The 16210-nt window shown below is 35.4% G+C and overlaps 1 protein-coding gene across 1 annotated transcript in view; it reads right to left on the bottom strand.

Moving 5' to 3' along the window:
- RNF17 (ring finger protein 17) overlaps positions 1-16210 on the bottom strand; it is a 154793-nt gene that overhangs the window by 90307 nt on the left and 48276 nt on the right. Inside the window, exons 12-15 of the mRNA XM_047722828.1 lie at positions 15922-16111; positions 14873-15041; positions 12004-12194; positions 10975-11116 (exon numbers count right to left, since the gene is read on the bottom strand). Coding sequence (XP_047578784.1) covers positions 10975-11116; positions 12004-12194; positions 14873-15041; positions 15922-16111 — 692 coding nt within the window. The remainder of the gene's footprint in view (positions 1-10974; positions 11117-12003; positions 12195-14872; positions 15042-15921; positions 16112-16210) is intronic.

Genomic DNA, 16210 nt, shown 5'->3' with positions numbered 1-16210 from the left:
AAAGCCCAGAGGGCACAGCCTGAGAGGCAGGACAGTCTCATCCTCTGTTCCAGGAGGTTCAGCCTCCTGGGTTCCAGAGCATGAGGACAACACCTCAATTCCAATAAGTGAGGTGGTAGGGGCAAAACTACCACCCTAGCAGAACTGGAGGGTGGAGCATCCAGCCAATTAAGTAGATACTTTTTTTTTTTAAAGATTTTATTTATTTATTTGACAGAGATCACAAGTAGGCAGAGAGGCAGGCAGAGAGAGGGGGGAAGCAGGCTCCCCGCCGAGCAGAGAGCCTGATGCAGGGCTCGATCCCAGGACCCTGAGATCATGACCTGAGCTGACGGCAGAGGCTTTAACCCACTGAACCACCCAGGTGCCCCAATGAAGTAGATTTTCAAGTCATAAGAATCTAATAGAATTTGTCCTGCTAGGCTTTAGATTTGTCTGGTCTCACATATTCAGAGATAGAGAAGAATTTTGCTCCAGCTTGAGTGATACCTAAATCTTAACCTGTACTTGAATTAGACTATGAGATGTGAGACTTTTATTTGATGATATTTATATATAAGATTTTGGACTCAGAAGCGATACTGTAATGACTGGAATGGGGTGGATATATTTTGAATGTGGGAAGTACATGAATTTTTTTTTTCTAATTTCAGTGAATTTAGCATAATTCAAGTACAAGTGAATTTAGCATAATGAAAATGTCTGTTGATACTAGAGACATCATTACTAAAGAACTTATTTGTGTAGGTCTTTGAATGATCATCTAGCACCCTTTTATTACAAGGCATGTCTATGGTAGTGGGCTCCCTCTGCCTTTGTTTATCTGTGAATGTCTAAATTTATCTCTTATTTTGAAAGAACATTTTGTTATACACAGAATTCAAACATGACAGTTTTTTCTCTTAGTACATTGAATACAGTCTTATACTATCTTTTGGGATGTTAATTTCTGCTAAGAAATTAATATTTTTCAGATTCATTTGTACATGATGAATTTGGTTTTTGTTGATGCTTTCAAGATTTCCTTTTTGGGGAGCCTGGGTGGCTCAGTGGGTTAAGCTGCTGCCTTCAGCTTAGGTCATGATTTCAGGGTCCTGGGATCAAGTCCCGCATCGGGCTCTCTGCTCAGCAGGGAGCCTGCTTCCCTCTCTCTCTGCCTGCCTCTCTGTCTACTTGTGATCTCTCTCTGTCAAGTAAATAAATAAAATCTTTAAAAAAAAAAAGATTTCCTTTTTGACTTGCAGTAGTTTAGTTAGATGTGTTTTTGTGTATATTTTCTTGGCTTTCTATTACTTGGAGTTCACGGAGTTTCTTGATTCATGGATCATATCCTTATTGAAATATGAGAAAGTTTTGGCTGCTATTGCTTTATTTATTTTTTTTAAAATTTTTATTTCTTTTCAGCTTAACAGTATTCATTGTTTTTGCACCACACCCAATGCTCCATGCAATCTGTGCCCTCTCTAATACCCACCACCTGGTTCCCCCAACCTCCCACCGCCCCCCGCCCTTCAAAACTCTTAGATTATTTTTCAGAGTCCATAGTCTCTCATGGTTCATCTCCCCATCCAATTTCCCTCAACTTCCCTCTCCTCTCCATCTCCCCTTGTCCTCCATGTTATTTGTTATGCTCCATAAATAAGTGAAACCATAGGATAACTGACTCTCTCTGCTTGACTTATTTCACTCAGCATAATCTCTTCCAGTCCCATCCATGTTGCTACAAAAGTTGGGTATTCATCCTTTCTGATGGAGGCATAATACTCCATAGTGTATATGGACCACATCTTCCTTATCCATTCATCTGTTGAAGGGCATCTTGGTTCTTTTCACAGTTTGGCGACCGTGGCCATTGCTGCTATAAACATTGGGGTACAGATGGCCCTTCTTTTCACTACATCAGTACATGAATTTCTGATAGAGTAGGAGTAGATTGCTTTGCACACTGTGTCCTTCTCAAAACATATGTTGGAGTTCTAACCACAAAGTATCTCAGAGTGTAACCTTATTTGAAATTAGGATTTACAGATGTTATTAAGGTAAAAGAAAGTCTTGGGCAGGACTAAGACTTTATTCAATAAGACTGGTGTCCTTATTAAAAAACTGAGATAAACAAGTAGATAAAATGCCAGGTGAGGAAAGCAGAAGAGACTGTGGTGATGAAACAGACATCAACAAATGGTAAAGATTGCCAGCATACCATCTACCACCAAAATCTAGAGGAGACACATGGAATATATTTTACCTCTAAGATCTCAGAAGGAATGAACCCTGCCAAACCCTCGATTTTAGACTCCTAGACTAGTCATCACTGTCAAACCATAAAGTTTTGTTGTTTAAGCTATCCAATTTAGGGTACCTTGTTCCAATGGCCCTAAGAAGCTAATACACTCAACAAAACCCTAAGTAGGATAAACCTAAAGAAACACATTCAAATACATTATAATCAAACAATAAAGACAAAGGAAGAATCTTGAAAGCAGCAAAAGAGAAGCAACTTGTCCTGTATAAGGGATCATCAAGATTACTTGCTGATTTCTTCTAAGAAAACTTTGAGGACAGAAGACAACAGGGAGATATATTTAAAGTGCTGAAAAAAAAACATATCAACTGAGAATTACAGATCCAGCAAAACTATCCTTCAAAGATGAGGGAGAAATTAAGCCATTCATAGAGAAACAAGAGGTGAGGGTGTTCATTGTCCCTAAAAGGAGTCCTTAAAGTAAAACTAAAAGGATCATAGAGTGTAACTTTATAGTCACATGAAGATATGAAGATCTGTGGTTCAGGTAAACACAAGGACAAATAAGAAAGCCAGTATTATTTTAATTTTGGTTTGTAACTCCACTTTTATTTCTTTATCTTTTTTAAATTTTTTTTAAGATTTTACTTATTTATTTGACAGACAGAGATCATAAGTAGGCAGAGAGGCAGGCAGAGAGAGAGGGGGAGAAGCAGGCTTCCTGCTGAGCAGAGAGCCCGATGCAGGACTTGATCCCAGGACCCTGGGATCATGACCTGAGCCAAAGGCAGAGGCTTTAACCCACTGAGCTACCCAGGCACCCCAACTCCACTTTCATTTCTATTTATTTTTATAGGATAATAGCTATTTCTACAGGATTTAAAAGATAAATGCAGAAAATTCTAAATCTGTTACTGAGCATACAATGGATAAAGATTAATTTGTGACATAAATAATATAAGAGGGGAATGAAGCTTCACAGGATTTTTTTGTATAATTAAAAGTTGATATAAATTTATATTAATTGTTACAACTTTAGGATATAGGTAATCTTTATGGTAATGATAAAAAGATTTATATATACACAAAAGGAAATAAGGTAATCAAAAGACGAAACTACAATATTTGCACACCATGTTCCCTGCAGCATTATTCACAATAGTCAAGAGGTAGAAGCAAACCAAATGTACACTGATGGATGAATGGACTAATAAAATTTGAAATATACATACAATGGAATAATAACCTTAAAGAAGGACATCTTCTTGCACAATATGAATGAACCTTGAAGGCATTATGCTAATGAAGTAAGCCAGCCACACAAAGACAAACACTGTATGATTCCATTTATATGAAGTATCAAACTAGTGAAATTCATAGAATTATGGTTGTCAGTAGTTAGGGGTGGGCAAAATGGAGAGCGACTGTTCAAGAGCTGTAAAGTTTCAGTTCTACAAGATGAAAAGTTCTACAGATCTGCTGCACAACAATGTGAGTATAGTTAACACTACTGAACTGTACATTCAAAAATTTAAACTGTTAGATGGTAAATTTTGTTATTTTTTATGACAATGTCTTTCAAAAATATTTAAAAATGACATTACAAAAAACCGCAAACACAAAAGAGGGAATTAATAGAAGAAATGAGACAAAAAAGCTATAAGATACATAGAAAATAACAAAATGGTGGAAGCCTTTCTGATTAATAGGTACTTTATTTTTATTTTACTTTTTCAAAAGATTTATTCATTTGAGAGAGATACAGAGTACAAGCAGGGGGAGCAGCAGGCAGAGGAAGAAGAAACAGGCTCCCTGCTGAGCAAGGAGCAACCTGATGTAAGGCTGATCCCAGGGTCCAGGAATCATGACCTGAGCTGAAGGCAGATGCCTAACTGACTGAGCTACCTGGGCAGCCCTCATAGCACTTTAAGTGGATTAAAAGCTCCAATTAAAAGGTACAACTGGCAGAATGGATTTTTAAAAATGGCCCAACTATATGCTATGCATAAGATACTCACTTTGGATCTCAAAACATACACAGGCTGAAAGTGAAAAACAGGAAAATGTATTCCATGCAAACAGCAACCAACAGAGAGCTGGCATAGCTAAATTATACTTTAAATTAGACTTATTAGACTTAGGATAAAAATAGACTTTAAGTCAGATAATATTACAAGAAATAAAGAATGACATTATGCATTAGTAAGAGAGTCAATTCACCAGTAAGACGTTAACAATTACAAATACATATGCACCAAACATCAGCACCCCAAAATATATCAGGCAAGCATTGACAGAATCAAAGGGACATAGTTCTTCAATAAAAGGAGACTTCAGTGCTCCATTTTCAAAAACCGAACTACAAGGAACGTTAGGAAGAAAAAAGATTACTTGAACAATAGTACAAACCAGTTACAAGTTACAGAAATAGAACATTCAAACCAAGAGCAGAATACACATTTTTTTCTCAAGTGCACGTGGAACATCCTCAGGATAGACAATATGTTAGGCTACAAAACAATCTCAGTAAATTTTAAAACACTGAAAACATACAAAGTATCTTTCCTAATCACAATGGAAGGAGACTAGAAATTAAGACAAAACTAAAAAATTCACAAGAAACTCATGGGATGAAACAAAAGTAGTGTTAAAAGGGAATTTTATAGCTTATAAATGCATACAGTGAAAAAAAAAGAACGATCATAAATAGCTATAAAACTTAAGGAAATAAAAAAGCAAAATAAGCAAAATGAACCCAAATTAGCATAAAGAAGAAAATAATAAAGAGTAAAACATTGATATAAAATACAAAATAGGGGTGCCTGGGTGGCTCCGTGGGTTAAAGCCTCTGCCTTCCGCTCGAGTCATGATCCCAGTGTCCTGGGATGAAGCCCCACGTCAGGCTCTCTGCTCCACAGAGAGCCTGCTTCCTCCTCTCTCTCACCTGCCTCTCTGCCTACTTGTGATCTCTGTCTGTCAAATAAATAAATAAAATCTTCAAAAAATAAAAAATAAAAAAATAAAATAAAATACAAAATAGAAAAACAATGGGTTAAAAAAAACAAAGATTGGTTTTTGAAAAGATTAACAAAATTGACAAATCATTAGACTAAGGAAAAAGAGAAAACACAAATTACTAAAATTAGAAATTTAGTGAGTGAAATTCTTACTGATCTTAAAAAATAAAAAGGATTCTAATAGTCTACTATACCTAGAAACACACACCTACCAAGGCTGAGTCATGAATAGCAAAATCTAAGCAGACCTTTGTCTAGCAAGGAGACTGAATTAGTAATCAGAAACTTCCAAACAGGGGCACCTGGGTGGCTCAGTAGGTTAAAGTCTCTGCCTTCGGCTCAGGTCATGATCTCAGGGTCCTGGGATCGAGCTCCACACTGGGCTTTCTGCTCAGCGGGGAGCCTGCTTCCCTGTTTTCTCTGCCTGCCTCTGCCTACTTGTGATCTCTGTCTGTCAAATAAATGAGTGAAATCTTTAAAAAAACAAACAAACAAAAAAACTTCCAAATAAAGAAAAGCCCTGGATCACACAGCTTCACTGATGAATTCTACCACACTGGTGGTCACTAGAAGGGAGGTGTGGGGGGGGATGGGTGAAATAGGTGATGTGGATTAAGGAGTGCACTTGTGATGAACACTGGATGATGTATGGAAATGCTGAATCACTATATTGTACACCTGAAGCTAATATTACACTATATGTTAATTAACTGCAGTTCAAATAAAAACTTAAAAAAGAACACCAACCCTTCTCGGTCAAAAAACTGGGAGGAGAAACTCATCCCAACTCATTTTAAGAGATCAACATTACCTGAAACTAAAGCCATACAAAGACACGACAAGAAAACTAGACTACTATCACTTATGAACACTGATGCAAAAATCCTCAATGAAATACTTACAAACCAAATTCAGTGTAATATTAGAAGGATTATTATATATCATGATCTAGGAGGACTGATTCCTGGAATGCAATGATGGTTCAAAATATAAAACAAAAACAATGCAGAATTGTTCTTGTCTATTTATCAATAGAATGAAGGAAAAATAAAAACCATGATCATCTCAAATGATGCAAAAACTATATATGACAATATCAAACACTGTTTTCATGACAAAAACACTCAATGAATTATTCCTAGGAACTTTCTTCAACATGATAAAAGCCATATGGGAAAAACCCACAGATAGCATAGTCAATGGTAAAAGAGAAATGCTTTTTCTCCTCTAAGACAGAAGAAAAAGATGTCCACATTTTTTACTTGTATTCAACAAGATATTGGAACTTATAGCCAGAGCCATTAAATAAGAAAAAGAAACAAAAGGCATTCCAATTGTCAGGAATAAAATTATCTTTTTGTAGCTGACATAATTTTATAATGTATAAAACTCTAAAAAACCTACCAAAAAAAAAAAAAAACCTGTTAGTAAAGTTACAGGATCTAAAATCAAGACAGAAAAACCAGTTATGTTATACAAAGCAATAATGAACAATCTGAAATGGAAAGTAACAATTTGTTCTACAATACTGTAAGAAGAATACACTTAGGAATTAACTTAAACAAGGAGGGAACAGACTTGTATACTTATATTCCATATAAGACTGCTAAAAGAAATAAAAGAAGACACAAATAAAAGGAAAGATATCCCACATTCATGGACTGGAAAACCTAATATGTTGACAATACTACCCAAAACAATCTACAATTCAATGCAATCCCTATTAAAATTTCAGTGATGTTTCAGGCAGAATAGAAAAACCCATTCTCAAAGTCATATGAAATCTCAGGGGACCCCAAACTGCCAAAACAAACTTGAAAAAGAACAAAGTTGGAGGACTCACACATTCTGATTTCAAAACTTGCTACAAAGCTATAGTAATCAAAACAGTGTGCCACTGACATAAGGACAGACAGACCAATGGAATAAATAGACATCCCAGATATAAACCTCTACATATATATATGGCTAACTGAGTATTGACAAATATGCCCAGACCATTCAATGGGGAAAAGACCATCTTTTCAACAGATTGTGCAGAGAAAAGTGGACATTCACATGGAAAAGAATGAAACTGGACTCTTATACCATATATAAAAATTAACTCTAAATGAATCAAAGACCTAGGTGTAAGAGCTAAAACTGTAAAACTCTTAAAGAAAACACAGGGGAAAACCTTCATAATGTTAGATTCAACAATAATTTCTTGGGTATGACTCAAAAGCACAGGCAACAAAAGAAAAAAATAAACTGGACTTTATCAAGTTAAAAACTTTTGTGGATCAAAGATTGCTATCAAGAGAGTGAAAAGGCAACCCACAGAATGGGAGAAGATATCTGAAAATTATATATCTGATAAAGAATTGATATTCCTAATGTATAAAGAACACCTATAACAAAATAATCCAATTTAAAATTGGTGAAAGGAGTGGAATAGGTATTTCTCCAAAGGAATTTTATAAATGACTAATAAATACATACGTGAAAAAATGTATTCAACAATACTAGCCATGTGGGGAATTCAAATCAAATCCATAATGAGATATAATTTCATATCCTTAAAATGATTATTAAAAAAAAAAAGTGTTGGTGAGTGTGTGGAAAAACTACTCTTATTCATCACTAATGGAAATACAAAATGGTGTGGCACTGTGGAAAACAGTTTCGCAGCTCTTCAGAAAGTTAAACAGAATTATAACATTATCCAGCAATTCCAGAGCTAGATATATATCTAAAGAAATTGAAAGCAGAGACCCAAATGGACAGTTGTACCCTCATGCTTATAGAAGCATTATTCACAATAGCCAAAATGTTTAAACAATCCAAGTGTCCATCAGCAGATGAATGGTAAATAAAATACAGTATATACATAAAAGGAAATATTAGTCATGAAGAAGAATGAAATTCTGATATACGCTGCGACATGTAAATATTACACTAAGTGAAATAAGGCAGACACAAAAGGAAAAATATTCTATGTTTCTACTTAAGAGGTACCTAGAATAAATTCACAGGAAAAGAAAGTAGGGCAGGTTATGAGAGGCTGGGGGAAGGGGAAGGAAAAATGGGGAGTTCTTTAATGGTTACAGAGATGTTTGGGATGATGAAACAGTTCTAGAGATGAATAGCAGCAGTGGATATTCAACACTGAGTGTACTTAACAGCACTGAAGTGTACATTTAATGGCTAAAATGGTATATTTTATATATGTTTTACTTCACTTTAAATAAAAGTAAAAAAAATTCACTGAAAGAAATATGCAAGTCCTTACTTAGTGCTAAATAAGCAGACTTCCACAACTTAGTGGATCACTTACAGAGTAGTGCAATGGTTAAGAGACAGGCTCTGAATGAAGTTACACTGCCCAGTTCAATCCTGGCTCTTCCCTTCTGTAGCTGTGTGACCTCAGGCAAGTTGCTTTATCCCTTTGGTTAGTCTCCAAATCTAAGTGAAATTACTAGTATTTTTCTCATAGGATTGTTGTGAAGATTAATGAATTATTCACTCATTATGGCCTTTAGAAAGAGTAAATTCATACGAAGTATAGACACAAAGAGATCGATAAGGATGAACTCACTGTTAGTAGCTATTTTTTTTTTAAGATTTTATTTATTTGACACAGAGATCACAAGTAGGCAAAGAGACAGGCAGAGAGAGAGGGGGAAGCAGGCTCCCCACTGAGTTGGGAGCCTGATACGGGGCTCAATTCCAGGACCCTGGGATCATGACCTGAGCCGAAGGCAGAGTCTTTAACCCACTGAGCCACCCAGGCGCCCCTTTAGTAGCTATCTAAACAAACCCATCAGTCCACATCCAAAATTTAATATGAAATGCCTTTGATCTGAATTTTGGTGTTCAAATTCAGAAAATTACCCATTATAAACATGTAAATTCTCAGATGTCCATTGTCAGAAATAGGTTTTCTCACAGTACTTTTTTTTAATCATTTTTAAATTTAAATTCAATTAATTAACATATATTATTGGTTTCAGAGGTAAAGGCCTGTGATTCATCAGTCTATTATGCCCAGTGCTCATTACATTACATATCCTCTTTAATGTCCATCACCCATTTACACCATCCACCCACAGCCATCCCCTCCAGCAACCCTCAGTTTCCTTCCTATGAGTAAGAGTCTTTTATGATTTGTCTCCCTGATTTTATCTCATTTTACTTTTCCCTCTCTGCCCCTATGCTCCTCTGATGCTCCTGTTTTGTTCTTAAATTCCATATATCAGTGAAATCATATGATACCTGCCTTTCTTTGATTTATTTCACTTAGCAAAATACCCTCTAGTTCCATCCACATCATTGCAAATGGTAAGATTTTATTTGATGTCTGAATAGTATTCCATCTTCTTTATCTTCTTTATCCATTCATCTGTTAATGGACATTTGCATTCTCTCCATAGTTTGGCTATTGTGAACACTGCTGCTATAAACATTGGGGTGCAGGTGCCCCTTCGGGTCACTACATTTGTATCCTTGGGGTAAACACCCAGTAGTGCAATTGCTGGGTCATAGGGCGGCTCTATTTTCAGCTTTTTAAGGAACCTCAATACTGTTTTCCAGAGTGCCTGCACCAGCTTCCCCACGAGCATTCCCACCAACTGTGTAGGAGGGTTTCCCTTCCTCCGCATCCTCGCCAACATCTGTTGTTTCCTGACTTGTTAAATTTTAGCCATTCTGACTGATGTGAGATGGTCTATTACAAAGATGTAATCATCAAGACAGTATGGTACTGGCACAAAAACAGACACATAGATCAATGGAACAGAATAGAAAACCCAGAAATGGGTTTTAACTCTGTGGTCAACTAATCTTTGACAAAGCAGTGAACAATATCTAATGGGAAAAGGACAGTCTCTTGAACAAATGATGTTGGGAAAATTGGATAGCAACATGCAAAAGAATGAAACTGGACCATTTCCTTACACTGCACACAAAAATAGACTCAAAATGGATGCAAGACCTAAATGTGAGACAGGAATCCATGAAAATCCTAGAGGAGAACACAGGCAGCAACCTCTTTGACCTTGGCTGTACAACTCTTGCTAGATACATCTCCAAAAGCAAGGGAATCAAAGGCAAAAATTAACTAGCGGGACTCCATCAAAATAAAAAGCTTTTGCACAGCAAAGGGAAAAGTCAACAAGACCAAAAGACAACTGACAGAATGGGAGAAGGTATTTTCAAATGACATCAGATAAAGGGCTAACATCCAAAATCTATAAAGAACTTATCAAACTCAACACCCAAAGAAAATCCAATCAAGAAATGGACAGAAGACATGAAGAGACAATTCTCCAAAGACATCCAAATGGCCAACAGATGCATGAAAAAATGCTCTACATCACTTGGCATCAGGGAAATACAAATCAAAACCACACTGAGATACCTTCGCCTAGTATTCTGATGTCTGGTCTATGTGCTTTCCTATACTATAGATATCATTAAGGTGGCAAAAAACATATATTAGGTATCCTTCACTGTCCTTTCCTTCCATATTTCATAATTTGCATGAAGAGTTCCTTCAACTTACTATGAATCATGTGACTTTCTCATTTATAATTGCAGCTAAGAAACTTAAACTTACTGAAGGTTGAGAGTGGTTTGTTTTCTCTAAAATCCATTTTAGGTACTCATTTCCATTACACATTTCTACTTAAAATTTGAAAAAATTTACTTTGTCTCAAAGGAATACTAAATACTTACCAATTGAAGATAGAAATTGGCAGGACTATTTATATGACAAACCATAACTGAAACATCTGTCATTTCTTTAGGCAAAATAGGTGGGTGATAGTGTAAAGTCATATTTTTTTCAGAGTGGCTTCTTGGCGATTGTGACCTAAACCTGATTAAAAACATAATCAAAAGCATAAGCAGGTCATTTTCTTAAAGTCTCTCTTCTCTTAGCAACTTGGTCTGAAGGAAGGACTTGTACATAGACTAATTAATCTACCTAGAGTATTCTCTTTCCAATTTCTTTTCTAATACATTTCTTGGTATTGTCTTCAATTATCAAACCAAGTGAGATGTCAAACTTGAGATGTCAAGTCTCAAAAATCAATAAGTGACCTGCGAATTTGTGTTGGGACATTTTTGAGTCAGGTCTGTGTCTTCTACTCGAAGTCTCTCCTCTTTGAGGAACTGACAACCACGGACTGTGGTAGCACTCAGTAAGGCCACCTGATGGGTGTCTGTGACCCCATCCAGCTCTAATACTACTTTTATATTTCCACAATGAGATCTACTTGGGTCACTTCCAGAGTCATCTCATCACTCAGGACAAAAAGTTAGTATCTTTCACTATCCCTATTGTTAGTCATCTTACTTTGTTCATCAGTGATGGGGGTAGAGGAAGTAACTTTAAGTATCTATTCTAAATTCCTACATTAAATACAGAAGGGTGATCATGAACTTATTCCAGTGGTTAGAAAATTTAAGCCAGGAACTTTAAACTATGATTCTTAAGACCCTAGTAGAACTGTTTGTGAAATTATCAAGAATCTAAAAAAATGTTCAGTATCTACAAATAGTTTCCTTTGAGTTACCTTAAATTTTCTATTTACTTAAATTATCTGAATGCATTTTCAGATAACCATACTTAGAGAGCCCTGGTAGCAATATTTTTAACCTCTTAGATTATGCTTTAGAGTCAGTCCATAGTTTTTATAGGTAAACTCTGTTATTCCAATTTATAACTACACCTCAAAGTATTTGCTTTAATAAGTTACCTACCTTGCTAACTCCATAAAAACTAATGCATCTCTAAGAGACACAGGCATATCACTGCTTATTTTATTTGCTGGTGGTTTCTGCAGATCTACAATTAGCACACCATCTTCTTCTCTAAAAACTTTCATTAAAACAGCCTTGTTATTTACCATTTTCAAAAATTCTACTTTGGCTTCTTCTCCCCAGCCTTCATCCTGTGAAAAAAGTAGAATTCCAATGTACTTAATAACTACAATTAGTCTAATGGTACCATGCTCTGGATTTAGCTTTTATTTTATTTTTCTTTGTAAGTCCAAATCACAGATACTAAACAATACCTAGGGCCAGATCCAAGGTCAGTGTTTATGTATGTACAATATATGAATTTTTTTTTTTAGTGAGTTCTGTTTCCAGTGTGGGGTTTGAATTCATGATCCCGAGATCAAGAGTCACATGCTCTACCAAATGAGCCAGCCAGGTGCCCCTAGATCTTTGATTTTTATGAACAGTCTCAAGGTGTCCATTAAGCTGTTGTATTTTAGAATTTAGTTTCACTTCTGAATATTTATGTGCGTGTATATATATATATAAAACATATTATATAACATTATATAAATTATAAATATTCTAAAATAAAACATATGATTTTTCCACTTGAATAACACAAATTCAAAAGGTAATTTTGGGGTGCTTGGGTGGCTCAGTTGGTTAAATGTCCATCTCAGCTTAAGTCACGATCCCAGGGTCCTGGGATTGAGCCCCACATTGGGCCCCCTGCTTGGCGGGGAGTCTGCTTCTCCCTCTCCCTCTCCCCATGGCTTGTGCTTTCTCTCTCTCTCTCTCTCTCAAATAAAGAAAAAGAAGAGGTAAATTTGAAAATATACTGGAAGCCATGTAATGTAATCAAGGTGTTTATAATCATCAGTTTCCATTTAACTGGGAATATATGAAGTATATGGTATTTAAATAATGAAAAATATTCATCCATTTTGGGGCGCCTGGGTGGCTCAGTGGGTTAAGCCGCTGCCTTCGGCTCAGGTCATGATCTCAGGGTCCTGGGATCGAGTCCCACATCGGGCTCTCTGCTCAGCAAGAAGCCTGCTTCCCTCTCTCTCTCTCTCTGCCTTCTTCTCCGTCTACTTGTGATCTCTCTCTGTCAAATAAATAAATTAAAAAAAAAATCTTTAAAGAAAAATATTCATCCATTTAAAAAAAAATTTTAAGTTGATCTTTGAACCTTTAAGTTTCCATACCTAAAGAAAATATCAAGGGTTAAAACTACACATTCCTGGTGTTAAGTTCTTTATATATTTTGAATATTAACCCCTTATCAGATATACCATTTGTAATTATCTTCTCTCATTCAGTAGGTTGCCTTTTGTTTTGTTGAGGATTTCCTCCATTGAGCAAAAGTTTTTTATTTTGGTGTATTCCCAAATATGTTATTTCTGCTTTTATTTCCTTTGCCTGAGGAGATATATCTAGAAAAATATTGCTAAAGCTGATGTCAGAGAGATTACTATGTTTTTGTTTTTTTTTAAAGATTTTATTTATTTATTTGACAGAGAGAGATCACAAATAGACAGGCAAGCAGAGAGAGAGAGGAGGAAGCAGGCTCCCTGCTGAGCAGAGAGCCCGATGCGGGACTCGATCCCAGGACCCTGAGATCATGACCTGAGCCGAAGGCAGCGGCTTAACCCACTGAGCCACCCAGGCGCCCTACTATCTATGTTTTATCTAGGACTTTTATGGTTTCAGGTCTCACATTTAGAAATTTAATTTTGTGTTTCTTTTTGCACATGGTATAATCAAATGTTCCAGTTACATTCTTCTGCAATGTAGCTGTCCAGATTTCCCAGCACCATTTATTGAAGAGATGGTCTTTTCCCTGTTGTATATCCTTGCCTCCACTGTCATGGATTAATTGATCATATAAGCATGCTTTTATTTCTGGGCTCTCTATTCTGTTCCATTGATCTGTAAGTCTATTTTTGTACCAGTACCATACTGGTTTTTTTTTTTTTTTACTTTGGTTTTGTAGTATATTTTGAAATCTGGAATTGTGATATCTCCAGCAGAGTTGGTTAGTCACTATGCTGTATACCTGAGACTAATGTAACAGTGTGTGTCAACTATACTCAAACTTTTTAAAAGCTACAGGTTGCTTAAAAACAAAAAAAAAACCCTCTTTCTAAAGATTATAAAGTTTATTCAGAAAATGCAAAAGAAGTATAAAAGCCAAATTTAAACCAGTTTTACCATTTTGGGGAAAAGAGCTAATACTTACGTTTCCTTTTACATTTTTTTTCATTTACTCATTTTTTCAAATATCTGTCAAATGCCTTTTATGTGCTATGTAATCTGCTAAGCACTGGGAATACAATGATAGGCAGAGACACAGATTCTTGCTTTCAAAGCCTTCATAAAATAACCATTTAACATATATTCTTACATACATTTTCTGTTTTGTAAGAGTTTTTAAGGCTTGCTGGGGAATAGATATTCACAAACAATACAAAGCAGAATACAACTAATGAACAAAGTGTCATGAAAATAGTGAAGAAATTTATAGAAACACATGCCAGACCATATTTTAAAATTTATTTTTCTCTCCATATGTGACTCAAATTTAGTGGTTTATTTGGATTCATTCCAAGTATATGTTTATTCATTTGTACATGTTTATTCAACTCAACTTCCCATTAACAATGTTTCTAATTATGGAAACTGAAGTTCATTTCCTTTTTTACTGGCACTGATAATTTATTATACAAAATGCACTTACCAAAAGAATTGATGCCTTGAACCTACACTTTGCAATCTAACTGGCAATACATAGCTAAAATTGAGATATTTAGCCCCCAGAAGAAGAAATAATTTAAGTTTCACTTACTGAATTCTGTGGAACAATGTCTTTCAGTGAGCATGGCAGTGCTAGTGGCTGGATGTCTTTCAGCAGCCCTTCAATATATGGTTCAGACTTCCTTAAAACGAGGCATAAGTCATTTAGTACTATATGCTGCTCAGCAATGTGTTCTGATCTTGCATGGGTATCACCAACCCTAAAGGAATTCAGGTAATATTTATTGAAAATAATACTTGAAACCCAAATTTGCTTTCCCTCCATAAAAGGTATGCATTTCTAAGGATACTTTATTTAAGCTAAATCTTATAGAAAGTTGTATTCTAATTCATACTTTCCTACTACATAGATTTAATCCATATTTTATAAGCACAGACAGTACTTTTATCTATAAAATAAAATCTCAGCTGACTTTATCTGATTTTATCTTTGTCTTTCCTATATTTGTTCAAGTTTAGACTTAAAGGGGATAATGATAATGATGCCTCCAAACAGAAAACTATTTATTTATAAAGCTAGGACCATTTAAATAGTGACCATTCTATATAGTTAACACTGGTCCTTACCACAGAAACATTTTCATTTTTATTTTTTTAATTTATTATTATTGTTGTTTTATTTTCCTAGAAAACTGAGGGAAATATTTTTGAGTACCTAGGGTTAGCTTTAATAATTATAGAAACCTGATTTAAAATTCTACTCAATCATCCTGCAGCTAACTATAATACTTTATTTAAAAGAAATATTTTTGTGCATCATTCCCTCTTTCGAATAAACACAGAAAAGTACTTAAGTTTGGACACATCAAAAAGCTCCTTTTCCAAAATAACAGAAAAAAACCCACTCCTTTTCCAAGCTCCTCATGTAGTAACACTGATAAATGATAATACTTTACTAATTTAGTAGTCAGTAAAACAAATAAGAGAACAAAATAAAAAGTATATGCCTTAGAAGTAAAAAATGATAAATTACTCCTTTCTAATCTTTCCCAATTTCCTTTATTCTTCAGTATTTCACCCCTCCCCCCCGCCCCCGAAAACCAACGTTTCCAAACAGGCCAGGAACATGTAATACCATACCCTGAAACAATAAGGACTTCAGAATTTCCAAAATCTACCATGAATATTTGTATTAGTGCAACTTCATGGACTGAGAATTTGGTTGTACTACAAAGTTTTCTAACATGTTCACTTTCTATTGGAATTAATTCAGTGATAGTTCCTCGACACCACATCCCATTTTCAATACTGTTGACAAATATTCTTGCACCTAAATAATAAGGAAGACAAATCATTATCAGTGTTTATGAAGAAAAATACCTAATTAGCTCTAATTTATGAACATGTTTATTAGTTCCACCACTAAGAA

The sequence above is a fragment of the Lutra lutra genome, chromosome 3, assembly GCF_902655055.1.
Source record: "Lutra lutra chromosome 3, mLutLut1.2, whole genome shotgun sequence".
Lineage (NCBI taxonomy): Eukaryota > Metazoa > Chordata > Mammalia > Carnivora > Mustelidae > Lutra > Lutra lutra.
Note: the sequence above shows the minus strand (reverse complement) of the source record. Positions and strands in the feature narration are given on the sequence as shown.